This window comes from Thamnophis elegans, chromosome 1 (genome assembly GCF_009769535.1).
Source record: "Thamnophis elegans isolate rThaEle1 chromosome 1, rThaEle1.pri, whole genome shotgun sequence".
NCBI classification, from domain to species: domain Eukaryota; kingdom Metazoa; phylum Chordata; class Lepidosauria; order Squamata; family Colubridae; genus Thamnophis; species Thamnophis elegans.
Genome location: NC_045541.1, coordinates 21,603,034 through 21,620,220, shown reverse-complemented (window position 1 = coordinate 21,620,220; position 17,187 = coordinate 21,603,034). Strand labels below are relative to the sequence as shown.

The following is a 17,187-nucleotide window of genomic DNA, read 5'->3' as shown; positions in this document are numbered from 1 at the left end:
ATCAGATGTCTAAGAGACTTTTTCTTCCTGAATTGGTTTCAAAGAATCCTTACAGCTAACACTTGTAGATACACTTGTAGACAGCTATACCATAAAGGTTGTGTTATCACTTGTGTGTTTTTCATCAGATCAGCAGCTAGTTTTCTTGAAACTTTCAAGTCTGTGGCAGTGCTTTCAGCAGTATTAATCTAAACGTTAAAAAGAAGCCTTTGTTCTATTGAGACTGTCATTGTAGTAAAAGTCAAAAGCAAAATAATCTATCATTAAGAGCTGCGAGAAAGAGAGCACAGTGTGCTGAAACATTTTTAAGAGCAGAATATAAAATCACTATTTCATGCTGTGTATGTTGGAGATGCTGTCAACCCTTTTCAGTTTTGGGAACATAGTTGTGAAAGTATTCTAAAGAGGTATTTTGTATACCAGTAGTCCTTGAGTTACGACTACAATTGAGCCCAATGTTTATGTTGCTAAGTGAAATATTTGTTAATGGAGCTTCGCCCCATTTTATGACTTTTCTTGCAACAGTTGTTAAGTGAATCATTGCAGTTGTTAAGTGAATCTGGCTTCCCCATTGACTTTGCTTTTCAGAAGGTCACATAAGCAGATCACATGACCCTGCAACCATTATAAATAAGAACCAGTTGTCAGGTGTCCAAATTTTGTTCACATGACCATGGGGATGCTAAATGGTTGAAAGTGTGAAAAATGGTCAATCACTTTTTTCAGTGCCATTGTAACTTTGAATGATCACGAAATGAACTGTTGTAAGTCAAGGAGTACCTGTACAGCATTTCCAAGGACTACCTGTATAGTGCACAGTGCTTTTCTGCAATGCATAATGTAGAATAGAATAGAGTAACAGAGTTGGAAAGGACCTTGGACATCTTCTAGTCCAATCCACTGCTTTGGCAGGAAACCCTACACCAATTCAGACAAATGGTAATTCCGACATCTTAAAAACATCCAGTGTTAAAGCAACCACAACTTCTGGAGGCAAGTTGTTCCACTGATTAATGGTTCTAACCAGGGGTGCGTTCCAGCAGCCGCTACTGCCAGTTCGCTTGTGATCGTGCAGCGTGCATGCGTGTGCTTGATGCGTACTGCGCGTTCATGCGCAGTACTATAAAAATGCTTCTGCGCATGCACAGAAGCCAAAAACAACATGGCAGCGCCTACGGTGCCACAGGGAAGAACAGTTTGAGGGCGTGGCAGGCCTGGGTCGCTGCCTGTTCCAGAGACCCAGGCTGCCAAGCCACTACCAGTTCGGCCAAACCAGTCCGAACTGGTAGGAACCAACCACTGGTTCTAACAGTCAGGAAATTTCTCCTTAGTTCTAAGTTGTTTCTCTCCTTGATTAGTTTCCACTCATTGCTTCTTGTCCTACTGTCAGGTACTTTGGAGAATAGTTTGACTCCCTCTTCTTTGTGGCAACCCCTGAGGTATTGGAACACTGCTATCATGTCTCCCCTAGTCCTTCTTTTCATTAACTGTTTAGATTTAATATTATATTATTATGTTTACATTTAATAATTGCATACAAAAACAATACAGTGTTTTTCAAAGACATTCTTGTTTCTTCTTCAGTACATTCTCTTTTGAAGTCTGCGTTTAACAGTATAGCAATAGAAAAGGAAAAGCTGAAACAGATGGTAACAGAACATGATTTTGCAGGACACAACACACAGATGCTACGTCTCCGACAATCACTTTCTCAGGTAAGGTTATAGGAAAATAAATGTTGACTTTGGAAATAGCTATAATTTGTGTGTGTGTGGTTGGGGGATTTCTAATAACACATGATACGTAGCAACTTTCTAATAGATAATATAACACAAAGTAATACGAGAAATAATTTCCATATTTTTTTATGCTTCCATGTTACATAATAAAAAATGAACGCCTGTGATTTCTTTTTCTTCCTAGTGTTTTCAATCTAGTGTATAAGATAAATCAATTTAATATTGCTTCTGCTGGAAAACATACTGATATTAACATTATACTTTATACTGATTTTTAATTTTGTTTTTCTGCTCCCTAGAGTTCCATTTCAAGCATTTCTTTTACCTCCTTTTTTCTTACATGTGTATAAGTTGTAAAGGGAGCTATGGATAAGTGTTAATGTGATAGACTCTGTTTCCTATGTATCCTTTAAATCTATTAGGCTGGGAGGGTGTGGTGCTAAATAAACTAATATGACACAATATGTCCAAGAATTTCCAATTATTTTTATGTAGAAAAACAAGAAACCTCCCCCCCCCCCAAATTATATCCTAAGGTTTACAACAATTTCCAATTTTCAGTGGGTATCTGACATTTTAGTTGCGTAACAAGAGAGGGTCTTGAGCTTCAGCTTTAATGTTTTAAATGTTGGCTTTAATGTTGCCTACCCCTGCCTTGATTAATCTGATATCTGCCTATTTAGATATCAGCTGAAATGGATATCTTTATGGAGAGCAGCAATTTTTGAATGATTGCCTAACATGACCTTGTTTCCTTTTGTAATTTAGATCATAATATATCACACTATTCTATGTATTGCTGTTTCATTCCACTTAAGTTTGAATGAAGTAAAACGTAGTTTTTAAAAAAAGACCAATATTAAAAAACAATGACCAAAATAAGAACTTACAAACTGCTATAGTATGGACAATTAATCAGCATTAAACCACAGTAATAATAGAAGCAATGAAAGTTGTTAAGTATTCACAAAAATGTGTTTATCTGCCTGGGAGAGTAAGAGACCTGGTCTTGGGACTATACTGAAAGTATCTGCCAAGCATTTTTTGAGAAGGTTATTTCAGAGATAATAGGCAAAAAAGAAGTGAGAGTATTTCAGAGATAAGGTACCATTGAAGAATCCTCAAATACTTAGGTGTAGACTTCTTATCTTCCCTCCTTTCGATTAGTCTGTTTAAATAAAATCTGCACTTGCAATAAAGTAATGTAGTGTAATGTAATAAATACAGTTCAATATAAATATAAATTGCATGGAAGTAAGGCATATACAATCCCATTAATATCTCCTCAGTTTTGCCTTAGCATCTATATAGCTATCTATATAAGTTCACAATTAAGTTAATATTGATATTAGGTTAGTTAATGTCTATAGTTTTTGTTTCATCTTTGTTTTACTGTTATTATTTTCTACTTGATGTCATGCTTTAATTTCTAAAACATTTCCAAATAGGGCTTTTGTTGTGCAATCGTCTTGCCTTATTCATTTTTTTTCATGAGGTGATTAGATAATACAGGTTTGGGTTATAACATCTTCTGTTTTGTTACTCTTTTTCCTTCCCAAGGAGGAGGAAATTATTTACAATGTTTATTGATTAGTACTTATAGGATATCTTGAAACCCAGTATTCTAGAATATTTCCTTTCCTAGTACAACAATTTCTATAGGGAGGAAAATAGGCAAAGAAGAAGTGAGGAAGAAAAAAAAAGCCTCTCATGAAATAATCCATATCTAGCCGAATGTTATTCTTTTGCCTCTGGCCACAGTATCATCTAAGTGACCCAATTAGCATTTTTATTGTCATGTAATTATTTTATTATGGTTTAAAGATAAAATCATGGTAACATGGCATACGATTTCGCTTCCAGTCTGGCTTCTTATGGTTCTCTGATCATTTAGTTTTCATTTCTTATTATGAGTTTCTTTCCATAGAAGAACATTTAACATTTCTAAAAATAGAAAAGAATCAGGGTTAGCAAATGAAACCATATTTTTCTTTACTAATCTTTTCCTCTCTTTCTTTGATCACCAAAATGTTTGCCAGAATGTCCATGGTCCTGCTTGGCTTTCCCATCGTTGCGATGTGTTTCGGTGAATCATATTCTGCTGCTGAATAGAATTCAGCTTCATAAATTGTCCAGCTTACTTAACTAAATATTAAACAGTTAATATTAAAATGTGTGTTTTCTAATTTATAACAAACAAGACAGCTCAGGAGATGAGTTTATTGATTTTTTTTTCTGTCCCATTATATAAAAGCTAATGATTATTTGGAGAGTATTTTCAATGTGTTATAAATGTATATCAAAAGTATGAGATAATATTAGTATGACAACCAATATGGTGTTGTGGTTAAGACACCAAGCTAGAATTGGGGTGACTGAATTCTAGTCCTGCCTCAGGCACAGAGCCAACTGGATGAACTTTATCCAATCCCTTATTCTCATCCCTAGAAACACAGCAATGGCAAACCATTCCTAAATCTTCCCAAGAAAATTACAAGTCCTTGTTCAGGCAGTTGCCAAGAGTCAAGATTGACTTGACTGACTTGAGAGTGGAGGGGAGGGGGGAGAGCGAGATTGATTATATCAGTGATAAGTATTGATATACTGAAGTTACAAACAGCAGTCATTATTATAAATATTATTTCTATTAAAGGCATGTTTTATTTAAGCAAGTATTCAGATCACTTTCCATTGGAAACTATGCATGCATGCATGGATGCTTGCTTGCTTGTTCATTGAACTCGTATGGGCTGCTTTTCTCACATTGAGAACCTAGGTGACTTACAACTAATAAAAATAGAGCGAGCCTTCCCTGCAGGGTCTGACCAATCAGCTCTCAATCTCCAGGCTAAACCCCCACCCTCCAATGTTTGGAGGAAGACCCAGGTCTTCAGGGCCTTCCAGACAGGTAAAATGGTCAAATCTCAGTCGGGAGGCTATTCCAAAGAGCTAGGGCAGCTATAGAGAAGGGATGCCTCCAATATCCCATCAGATGACAGAATTTAGTGGAAAGGATTTTGAATTAGTTTTTCTTTCGTAAACTAATGAAACTAGTAAGTCAGTATCTGCATTATAAAATGTGCAGGCCAATTCGGTGTAAGTCTAATTCTGGGTAAGATGTTTGTATTGGGTTTCAGTCTTTATAGCTAAATATAATGAGATGTAAAACAGTTTCAGACATTATTTCTAAACTGGTATGTCTCCTTACACATTTGGTTGGACCACTAAGAGTTGATAGGCTCCATAGCAGTGGTGGGTTGCAGGCGGTATGCCCTGGTACGGGCGTACTGGAGCCTGCCCAGAGCACCAGGTACCGTTCCGGGTACGGTACTCCGGAGGGTCCACCCTTACCTGTCCTTTAAAGCTTTCGGCGCTTCCATGCACGAGCAAGGCGCATACAGCGCCTATGCGGCGCTCCGCCAAGCACCTGGAGCATCATGGAGGCTTGGGGTGGCATTGCTGGCAGATATGCATGCGCACATTGTACACATGTGTGCACACGTCCATGTGGGCGATGCCGGGCCCGTTCCAACCGTACCGGTTTGAATGGGATCCAGAACCCACCACTGCTCCATAGCCTCTTCTCTATAGGCTGTTTTTCTAATAATGGCCTACTCCTTTACTCACAGAGGAAACAGATGCAGAAATCTGATGATTTTTTTGTGTAAATCTAGTAAATCTTCTGAATAAGCAAATATTCCACAGGGAAAGATTTGAGAACCATTTTTACCACCCTTCCTTCCAAGCTGTGCTTTATTTAAAAGGTGCACATGGATCTTCGATATTTTATCCTGGTCTCAGACTTATCTAAAATGTGACGGACTATGGATTTCTAGCAGGGAATTTTTTAAGAGATTAACAGAGTTGGAAAGGACCTTGGAGGTCATTTAGTCCACTATCCCCCACCCAAGCATGAGACCCTACATCATTTATGACAGATGGCAGTCCAGTCTCTTCTTGAAAGCTTCCAAGGATAAAGCTCCCACAACTTCTGAAGGCAAGCTGTTCCATGAGTTGTAGAAGTATTGTGGAAGTAAACCTGTCTCTCAATCCTCATTCCTCCTAAGTCCTCTGGAAGCTCCTGGACAGAGATTATCTTTTTTTAAAAAAAATCTGCAAATTGCCAAATGAATTACAGAGCCATTCTCATCCCTGACACTCTCCAATGGTCAGCCGAGAGAAGGATGCACCTATGCTAAGGATAATCCAAAGAACAACGAAATCCTTTGTGAAATGTCCATCTAGCCTTTGTATTCAGTTTTAGGGTCATTTTTCAAGCTTTTCTAAAGGGACTTGATTTTGACAATGTTTTTAAAAATCAAAGTTGAGTTCCCCAGGTCAAATCAGGTGAGGCAATGGAAAGGCCAGAGGGCAGTCCCTCCATAACACTAATAATAAAATCTTGGGGGGAAATATCATGATACTGTAGTTGCAATTAATGCATAATAAATAAAGGAATCTTTGCGGAGTAGCATTTATAATCAGCAAAGAGATGTTAATTTTGAAAATGAATCCTACCCAATACTTTATATACTGACACTATAGTTTGGCCAAGATATAGGATATGAAGATAGCTTGGCTCTATTTTTTTTTTTTTTTTTTTACTATTCTTGTGCAATTAAAATTAAATATTCAATTTTATTATTTTAAGGCTCTCAACCAGAATGCTGAACTATGGAGTCGTTTGAACAGAATACACTCAGAGTCTGTTCTTTGTGATCAGGTTGTCAGTGTAAATATTATCCCTAGTCCTGATGAGGTAAGACTTTGGCATTGCTCTAATGGACTTACCACAGTTAAATTCTGCTAATAACCATTAATGATTAAATGATTATGGTTGGCAAAGTTGGCAAGCAGTGGGACAAACTCAGATAATAATTTTCTAATTGCATTCATGATAGTAATAAGCTATAATTAGTGGAAATTCCCTTTGGAAAAAACCCATATTTTAAATTGCTGAATAGAATGTTTGACAACCTTATTCAATCAGTATTTGAACATGCGGCTGAAATGTAAATACCTAAGAGCCATGCCACTTTATATGAAATACCTATATAGTTAAGGTGACCAGATTTTCAGATTGGTAAAGAGGGATACCATTGACCGGGGGGGGGGGGGGGGGGGGGGGGGGGGCTTTATTAAAAATTTTATATTTTGTCAAAAGGTCACCCCAGGACACTGAAACCATCATGAATACGAATCTGTTGCCAAACAAAATTTTGATCACGTGACCATGAGAATGCTGCAACGGTCGCTAAGTGTGAAAAATGGTTGCAATTGTCGCTAAGTGTGAAAAATGGTCATCAGTCACTTTTTTCAATGCCATTGTAACTTTGGTCACTAAATGTTTTCCCTCTCCTCGAGACACCTCACTTCTTCCTTCATTTCTCTTGCTTATCTACCTTTACCTTATCCGTCTTCTGCTCTTTCCCTCTCTTCCTTCCTTTCTCCTTCCATCCTCTCTTCTTTCCTCACTCACTACCTTCCTCCTTTTCTCTTCCTTCCTCCTTCCATTCTTTCAGCTTCCTTTCTTTTGCCTATCTACCTTCTCTGTCTTTCTGCTCTTTCCATTTCTCTCTTCCTCTTCGCTTCTGTTCCTTCCTCCTTCCATCCTTTCACCTTCCTCCTTCCTATTTCTTCCTTCTTCCTTCCTTCTGCCTATCTACCTTCACCTTCCCTGTCTTTCTGCTCTTTCCCTGTCTTCCCCTTTCCTTCCTCCCTCCCTTCTTTTCTTTCTAGTTCCATCTTTTCTTCTTTCCTCTCTCCCTCCCTTTTTCTTTCTTCCTTCCTCCTTCCTCTTGCCTATCAACTTCATCCTCTTTGTCTTTCGGCTCTTTTCCTCTCTTCCTCTTTTCTTCCTACCTCCTTCCCTCTTTTCTCCTTCCCTTCTTTTTCTTCCTTTCTTCTTCCATCTTCCTCCTTCTATTCTTTCTCCTTCCTTCCATCTTTTCTCCTTCCATCTTCTCCCCCCCTCCCTTCTTCTTTTCCTTCCCCCCTCCCTTCTTCCTTCCTCTCCTTCCCACTCTCTCCTTAGGAGGTGTTGGGGGTAGGGTGGGGGCAGCAGAGACCAAATAAAGTCAGAAAATCTTATTAAAACTTTCCTATTTGTTGGATCGCATTGCTGCGAACTTATAAACCAAATCAGGGGAACATTTTGCAACCGAGGGTGCTGCAATGAAAGGGGGGAGGCAGCCCTGCCCTTTCCCCAGTTTTGCAAGGAATGAGAAACGGTGCTTTAATCCAAAGCAACTGCAATCGGAACCGCAGACAGGGAAAGAAAGAAAGAAAGATCCTTGTAGCACAAAACCCACCTTTGCATGGTTGTGAGAACATAGGTAAAAAAAAAAAAAAAAAAAAAAAGCACAGCGTCCCTCCGCCCTTTGAATGGGACTCAGCATGACTCCGATTTGAATAGAAGGACACGGAGCCGGGCGGGGAGATAAGCACCTTCATTTGCATTCTCTGTGACCATGATGCTTTGCAAGGAACATTCCCTGGGCTCCCGTGACTTTTTGCAGATTTTTCCTTTCGTGCTTAAAAAAAAAGAACAGGACTTCTTTAAAATGCCACAGAATAAGCTTTCAGCCTGACAAAAATGCAACCCCTTCCTTCGTCCTCCTCCTCCTCTGTCACTAACAGCTGCGGGCTCAGAAATCGGAGTGAAAAGCCAGTCCTCCATCTCTTCCCTCTTCCTGGATTCACTCCGAAGTTTTAAATCTCCCTTCTGTGCATAAACACTCCCTCCCTCTCCCTCCCTCCCTCCCCCTCTCACTGTATCTGTTTGTCTCTCACTCTCTGTGTGGCTCTTTGCCTCTATCTCCCTCCCTCCCTCTGTCTCTCTCTCTGTCATTCTCTGTGTGTGTCTGTCTCTCTCTGTCTCTCTCCTCCCTCCCTGTGTGTGTGTGTGTGTGTGTGTCTGTCTGTCTGTCTGTGTGGATCCCTGCCCCCGTGGATGGGCTCCGGACTAGCAGAGCCTCCTCTTCCTCCTTTTTAACCAGGCGATCTTCGGCTGCTGCACAATCCCAAGGGCACGGGCTGCCCGGTTTGCTGAATCCGGCACGGCTTCAGAGAAAGAAGTCATGCGAGAAAGCCCCCCCCCCCCCATCCCCGCTGCCTGAACGTTTGAATGAAGGTGGCTGCAGGCTCCTTTGTCCTCGGCTATGCAATTTTCTTTCGTTCTCTGCTGCCCGAACGAGTGAATGAGGCAGAGGGAGAATGAAAGGAGATTGTGTCCCTTCTGTCTCCCCGTTGCTCAGAAAAGCAACTCCGGGAAGGTTCTTTGGTGGCGGCAGGCGTCCTAGAACCTGCCTGCTAGCAAAGTACCTTCCCAGAGTTGCTTTTCTGAGCAACGGGGAGACAGAAGGGAGAAAATACCGGCCGGCTGGGACGAGTATACAGGGCTGGGGGCGGGGCAGGCTTACTTCCGGGTCTGGTCACAAAAATCAGACTTTTTAAGAACGCCCCGGGACACGGGACAAATTGTGCGAAACGTGATTGTCCCACGAAAATCGGGACGTCTGATCACCTTATATATAGTACAACAGCCTGTTCCCAAGTTACTGTGGGGACCCTCTGAATATAAATTATAACTATAGGCTTATCCTGGATAATGTTTATGCATGTGGTTGTTAAGAGTTAACATCAACTAAATGACATCTAATTAGTTGATCAGCTATTGATTTTAGAATGGCTAAATTCTATACATTTAAATAACGTGTGAAGACAGACTTTCATTTGTTTTTCCCTAAATCTGCTTCTGAGTTTCTGTCCTATGAGAGAGAAATATTATATATTTTCTATCTACTTTCATTGTATCATGCATAATTTATTCATACCCACTACTTTATTTTCCCAAAACTAAAAATCTTAATATATTTATCTGGTTCCCATTATGATGCCACAATATTTCTGGTTCATCATTGCCAGTTCAGTGTATTCAGTGGGCATCAGAGTGTTGTGAACTTATTATTATTATTATTTTTTGCATTGGTGCATATTATTTTACATTTAACATTTCTTGAACCACATTTGCCATTTTATAGTCTTTTACCCAGTTTAAGAAATGGATTTAGAGCTCTTCTCTGCCATATTTTTGGCCACCCTGGTCAGTCGATACGGTCAATTACCTTATTTGACTAGTCCAACTCCAGATATTTAAAAATGCGTTTAAAATGTGTTTAAAAAATACGTTATCAGTATAGACCCTTGGAGTAAGCTCACTACTCCATCCATCCAAGCAGAATTGTCTGCTTCCTTTCTGTTTCTGATCATTTGGCATTATCAATCTTATGCTTTGGATTTTAAAAGATGGAAGATAAACCAATTAGCATTGCAACAATACCTGTTCAGTTGATGATCTTTCTTTACTGTTTTCCTTTTGAGCAGGAGACCTTCCAGGTTATAAAATGTAAAACTTCACTTAGTTTTAAGAGATACATGAGAAGTTAATGCTTAGGGGTTTCATCAAGGTGTCTATTTCATTATATATTTTAGTTTAAAATTCCTTTTCTTGAAAGTTATGGTGTCTCTCTTCCTCTCTCACTTGAATTTTATGCCATGTTTTAATTACTTTACCATGCACTTTGTTGGTTAACCCTTCAATTCAAACCAAAGTTTTTCTTGCATCTTTCATTCGAAACTACTTCTATTGCATGGTTAGAATTCTTCCAGAGTATGAATCGAGGCAAATGCATTTAGGCACTTGCTAAAGTTGCTATGCCCCTTTTGAAACAGAATTTCCTGTATCTGACAGCATATACAACTTCTCATTTTCTCAGATAGCAGAAATTGCTTTTCCTATATTCTCAGGCTTTCCCAGCCTGTAGCAGTAGCCTTTTTAATGATGTGGGTTGAGCGTTGTTTTAAATAGAGAAGTGTTATTTTAATGGAATATCCCTTGCAATGGGAAGTAATGAAATAAAAGAGATCCATGCTGCAAGCCTGACTTGCAGAGCATATCTCTTTCCAAGGGAACCCTTAAAATTACCTATTGAGAAGATATTGTGGTATATATATGACCTAGCCTAAAAAAGGGAAGACTTGAAATACAGTAAATAGAGTATAAGCACTGCTTTTCCTAATAGCACACTTAAGAACAGAGTGGTAAAAAGACTATAATCAAAACTGGAGACCTGAAGAATTAGAAGTTATTAGCATACGTAACTTACTGAGAATTGAACATAGTCATTGGTTACAAAACGTTGAATAAAAGTGGGCAAGAATAGAATTATCTCTTTGAGGGAATGCCTGGCTACACATGAATTGATTGTAGCCAGCCTGTATTTTGTGGCAACACTTATCAATACATATGGAACTGCAGTGTAAACGTACTAAGAATGGTACTAATCCTGAAGAAAGTAATGCATCTCTTTCTCCAAGCACCAGAAAGTTTGGAGTGCATCTTGAAAATATGACTCCTTTCCAACTAAAGTCTCAATTTGCTAGATATACGGCAGGTTTACAGGACCATCTCTGCTTTATTTTGTCTCTCAGTATGCGGGGAAGAAATGTGAAAAAAGAAGCAGTGCATCTATCCAGCATGGCTTGGGGCGATTTTTGTTTTGTCATAGCTTGCATAAATTCTTAGGCTCTCACTATACAGTATGCAGAATTCATCTATATGCTTTTCTTTTATAGACAGGTGAACAGATCCATGTCAGTCTCCCACTTTCCCAACAAGTTTCTAATGAGAGCAGGCTCTCCATGTCTGAATCCATCTCTGAATTTTTTGATGCCCAAGAAGTGCTTCTATCTGCAAGCTCATCAGAAAACGAGGTTAGGAAGAACAATCTTTACTCAGCAGCGTAATCTATATTTATAACACCTTTATGTAACGTGAGATTGAAGTACTGGATGCTTCATTTTAATTAGAAATATGGGCACGGCATAGCCTGTCTATGTTCACATCTAATAACTGCTTTGTTGATGTTTTTCATAAACATATATGTCTCAGCCAATGATTCATGTATGAAGGCTATCATATCAGTTAAGTTATAGCAAATGTTTTTAAGGTAATATTCTACACTCTGAAAGAATAAATAAAATAAGGGCTACCATATCTGACCTGTACAACTATAACTATAAGATGGCAGCAAAATGCTATAATTTTCCAAATCTCTCTGCTGCTTTTTCTTTTAGCAGTTGTTGCATTGTTTTTTTGCCAGTGGGGGATTCACCACAGATATGTGTACCTATCGATGTTTTATTGAATGGGCAGAATGCTTGCAGGCAAACAAGATGGATCTAAAAAAGCAAAAGATTATAAGGAATTTGAATTTATGACAATAGCATTTATTTCTTCAGTATAATAATAGTAATAATCAGTGTTTTCTTCATTAGGCTTCTGATGATGAATCTTACATAAGTGATGTGAGCGACAACATATCTGAGGACAACACTAGTGTTGGAGACAATATTTCTCGGCAAAGTATGCGGTTTCTTGACTTTTAGAAAATGAAATTCATATAATTTATAAAGAGGCAAACAAGGAGTCTTCACTCTGAGAGCTACTTTCAAATTGCTTCTAATTTACTTTATTAGTTGCAGAAAATTACTTTTCTTTCTTTTTTAATTCTATGAGTTTTTACATATGCTTCCTGTTAATCCTTTTTTCTGCCTTTATTCTTTGCTCTTTGCCATCACAAGATACTTTCAACCTCTCTTCATATTAATCCTCTTTCTTTTGGTCACTTCAGGATATTGTATTGTTTTGTATGTATAATTCTCATCCTTGTTCTCTCAGTTACTCTATTTCTATTTTCCAATTGACATATCTTTCAGCATATTCATCGCTAATTTTTCCCATCTCATTGGTCTTTCTGCATCCCATTGTGCCTAACCCAAATCTCATTATAAATCATATTTCTAAATTTTCTAAGTTGCTAATCATCCCTCCCTTCTACTTACAAGTAGTGGTATTTAAAAGTTTTAGATTTAAGTTATTTGGAAGTAAAATGCTATTTCTAGTTATTTTGGAAAAAATATATCAAGAAATATTGGAAAAACGTATTCCAATATTTGAATAAACTTTTTGTTTATTCATTTAAGTTCAGCTAAGAAATATATATTGCAAATTCTATATTTTGGGCATGAGCAAATTCTTCACTCATGCAGTAATGCTTGCTGTGTTGATTAAATTTAAATATGTAATTTATTTAAATAATTGCTACATTTACTAATTGAGTATGTGGCATGATGGCTCAGCAATTAAGATGCTTGTTGACTGGAAGGCTGACAGCTTGCGTTCAAGACCAGGGCATCGTATGATGGGGGGGGGGGCGAGCACCTACCTTTGTCTAGCTCCTGCTCACTTAGCAGTTCAAAAGTATGCAAATGAGAGTAGATAAATAGGTACCACTTCAATGGGGAGGAAACAGCGCTTTACAATGTCATGCTGGCCACATGACTGAGGCAACGTCTCTAGACAGTGCTGACTTGCAGCCTTGAAATAGAGAGCCCCTCTATACTCAACGAGTAATGGAGTAAAATCCACAGGGACTCTCTTCCTTTTCTTTTCCCTTGACTAATTGAATGTACATAAAGATCTTTTTTAACTTTTCTTACAAATGGAACTATAAACATAGAATTCCAAGAACCCAGGATCTCTTAATTGTTGTTTTTTATAGCAATTTTATTAAAGATTACAATTTACTACAATAAAAACTAATACAAACTAAAAAAAGGAAAGACTAAAAAGAAAAAAATAGAAAGTGCAGAAAAGAAAAAGAAGAATAATTAAAGAAGAATAAATAAGAATGCAGTAAAAAAACAACTTTCCCCTTCTTTACAATTATAAACAATTTTAATCACTCATCATCTTTTAAAACACAACAAATCATCTCTTCTTCCCATATTCCATTGGTTATTTATAAATAAATCCATAAAATCTCATTGTTTCAGCACTACCAGCCAATTTTTTTCATTATATAAAAAACATCATTATATATGTGTGTGTGTGTGTGTGTGTGTGTGTGTGTGTGTGTATTCTTTAATATATCTTTAATATATCTATAATGTTTTTCAATATTTATATGTAGAAGATATATGTGTATATCTAAGCATATATATATTTAATATTTTTGCATTTTACTTTTTTATTGTTATTTTTTTCTTAGTTTGTATTAACTTTTTATCTTTGTGTTTTTAAACTTTAATAAAAAATGTTTAAAAATTCAAAGTTTTAATTATCCTTTTACTGTTTATTTCAGAAAGGATTTTTAAGTCGTCAATGTTATGTTTAAGACTCTATTTTGCTAAGGATTGAGGGAAATTTACCTGGTGCTGTAAAATGTCAATCCAAATGTTCCTAATAGATGAAAGGCAGTTAACAATTTAACAATTTCCTAAAGTGATTAAAAAAGGAAGTATGCAAACCCAGTGTCCTTTTGAAAAAACCAACCACCGTGAATAAGAACCGCTCTCTTCCAGATTGACAGTTGGAAACCACTGTCTTGAGGTGGTCTCATGAGGAGAAACTGTCTGGGGCACACATAGGCAATCTCAAGTCCTCTCCTTGTCTGGAGAGAAATTATGAAAAGTTGGTCTATTCACCAGCTCTTCATTCTGGTGAACCCTTCATCAGCTCTTCATTTTGTAGAACCGTCTTCAGTTCAGCCATTATTCCCTGGAAATCCAAGGTGTCTTAATTTTGTCACACTGAAAATAATAAAGTTGAAGACCGAAGAAATGAGTAACATGATAATAAAACAGAATTCTATCCTTTGAGACCTAGTCGAGCAGGCCTGACCTGTAGGTAAAAATTCAGCAATAGACAAGCTCACAAGTAAAGTACCAAACCATTCTTCCTTTTGATGAAAGTGACAGTGCCCATTAGTGACTGAAATGTATTTTGTATTTACATTTGAAAGCTGTACTCTGTCTATAAGAAGTTTAATACTCTGCTATTTGGGAGAGAGGAATTCTAATTATCATTTGGGGGAAATAAACAATAGCAATATGTGAAAAACTTCTCTTATTGCATTCATTATTTGAAAAGATATAATTAATTTTTTTTAAGGTATTACCAAAACATTTTTATTTTTCCAATTATTTTACAGAAAATGGGCCCGGGGAAAAAAAAATAAAACATCTTCTCTCCTCTTTTTTCATTTTTTTTTCCTGCAACTCATCTGTCAGCGAGTAGTTAATTGAATTATATGGAAAAGTGCAGCAACATTAACAAAAATCCTTTTAAAAGATTGCCTTCTTTTAAAAATAATTAAAAGGGAAGGAAAGTCTGTTTTGAAAATAAATTAATGGGAATAGAAAAGCAAAAGTGGGAATTAGTGCGTACATATAATTTTGTAATTCCATCTGTCGAGGAAGCTATGGAGGGAAAAAAACTAAGTTGGTAGAAAGGCAAGAAATGAAAGAGTAAGCAAATATGTACCGCTGCGACTTATATTGCTGTTTGAATATTTCAAGGTAAGCAGCTTATTCCATCTTGTTTCTGTAACAGTTTGTTATGTACACATGAGAAAGCAAAAGAAAATCTAGGTAAAGCCATGGTAAGGCATTGTGTGGTTTTATAAAGAAAATAATGACACCTGGATGCCTTGTAAAATTCTGTGCACAATAAAAGCTACATTTGGGATCATTCTTAATCAGGTTTCTTTTAAATTGGTTTTAAAGGTCTTTTTTATGTTTTTGCCAGGCACTCAGGATTTAGTCAGGTGTAGTGATAGTCTCAGATACAAGGGAGGACTATGGCCTCAATTGTTGTAACAGGTTTTAAAAAATGGTACTTAACCGCACAATGTATTTTGTGAATCCACGACGGTTAGTTTACTTTAAAAAAGCAAAGAAATTGTGGCCCAAAATAAGGATATTCCCTACTGTAGGCTACAAGCTTGCTTGTAGACTAATATAAAACAGTAAGGTAAAATGTAAGATAATTAAAATTCAAAGTACAGATAGTCCTACCACAGTTGCGTTCTATGACTTGCTTGTGAAGCAAAGCAGTTATGAAATTAAAATAGCGGGACTACAGGCATGCTTATGATTTTACTTCAGTTTTCCTTTGCTTCAGCTTTTCTCTTTCGCTTTTAGTATGGGTTAAATCAGCGAGTTAAAATTAACAGATTCTACTAAAGTCATAAATGTGAGAACTGGATGTTAAGATGGTTTTTTTTTTAGCACTCTTGTAACTTTGAAAAGTCACTAAATGAATCAGTAACTGTGAAAACTACCTACAGTTGTATGTCATATACATGCATACACACATGCCGCACACACACAAACATACACCGACTATATGTATATATGTGTATATCAGCACATTGTATAGGTTTCATGATCATTCTGTTCTATTTCTCTTTTAGTAATGAATGATGAGCTAACAGGAGGTGCTTTCAGAAATGGACGAAGGACATGTCTTCCAACACCCTCCCCTGATACTAGTAATATTAATCTGTGGAACATTTTGAGAAATAATATTGGGAAGGACCTTTCCAAAGTATCAATGCCTGTTGAGCTCAATGAGCCTTTGAATACTTTGCAACACCTTTGCGAGGAACTGGAATATAGTGAACTTTTGGACAAAGCCGCTGAAACCGATGATCCCTATGAACGTATGGTAATGGGCCTGATTATGGAACATGTCATGGTGTTCCATAATGTGTTCCTTCTCTCTTAGACCTCTGGTATTTTGCATTCTCTAAAAGGAGTGATGCTGACACAATGAGAGCCTCTAGTTTATACAAAAATACCAGTTGCTTGCCTATAATAATGTATTTTGTAACATACTTAACAGTGGCTAAGATGCTGAGCTTGTTGATCAGAAAGGTTGATGGTTCGAATCCCTAGTGCCACGTAACAGAGTGAGCTCCCGCTACTTCTCCGACCTTCTGCCAACCTAGCAGTTCGAAAGCATGTAAAAATGCAAGTAGAAAAACAGGAACCACCTTTGGTGGTAGGAAGGTAACAGAGCTCCGTGCGCCTTCGATGTTTAGTCATGTTGCCCACATGACCATGGAGACATTTTTGGACAGCGCTGGCTCTTTGGCTTTGAAATGGAGATGCGCACCACCCCCTAGAATCACGAACAACTAGCACATATGTGCGAGGGGAACTTTTACCTTTTTTAACATACTTAAAAATTCCAAGATAACCTGCCCTTCTCTTTTCTGTGTGAAAAACATAAAATATGTTCTGACAGAAAGAGGGTACTGGGAATTTTTATATTGCAGTCTTGCCTGAGTACCTATCATTACATTGCATTCTCTGAGAATGGCAGCTATATAAATAAGATATATAAATAAAAATATGATTATAGTTTGCATAGGAAAAAGTCCTGGCGAACTGTTTCCATTATATTTATTATTTATGCATATGAATAATGCTCCATTTTTTGTGTCTGGGGAATGTACCCAAATTATTGTGAGTTGAATCTCTATAAAGATTTTTAACTGATGTATCTTCAAAGATAAAGAAATATTCTTTTCTTTTAATT

At 37.3% G+C, this 17,187-nt stretch overlaps 1 protein-coding gene across 5 annotated transcripts in view; it reads left to right on the top strand.

The window, feature by feature from the left end:
• Positions 1-17,187, top strand: part of OSBPL6 (oxysterol binding protein like 6) — an 87,911-nt gene that overhangs the window by 52,753 nt on the left and 17,971 nt on the right. For 3 of the 5 annotated variants that reach the window (XM_032224584.1, XM_032224592.1, XM_032224578.1), the window contains 5 exons: positions 1,585-1,715; positions 6,391-6,498; positions 11,376-11,513; positions 12,078-12,165; positions 16,058-16,311. In XM_032224584.1, coding sequence (XP_032080475.1) covers positions 1,585-1,715; positions 6,391-6,498; positions 11,376-11,513; positions 12,078-12,165; positions 16,058-16,311 — 719 coding nt within the window. The remainder of the gene's footprint in view (positions 1-1,584; positions 1,716-6,390; positions 6,499-11,375; positions 11,514-12,077; positions 12,166-16,057; positions 16,312-17,187) is intronic. The other 2 variants (XM_032224610.1, XM_032224601.1) reach the window with 1 other exon arrangement.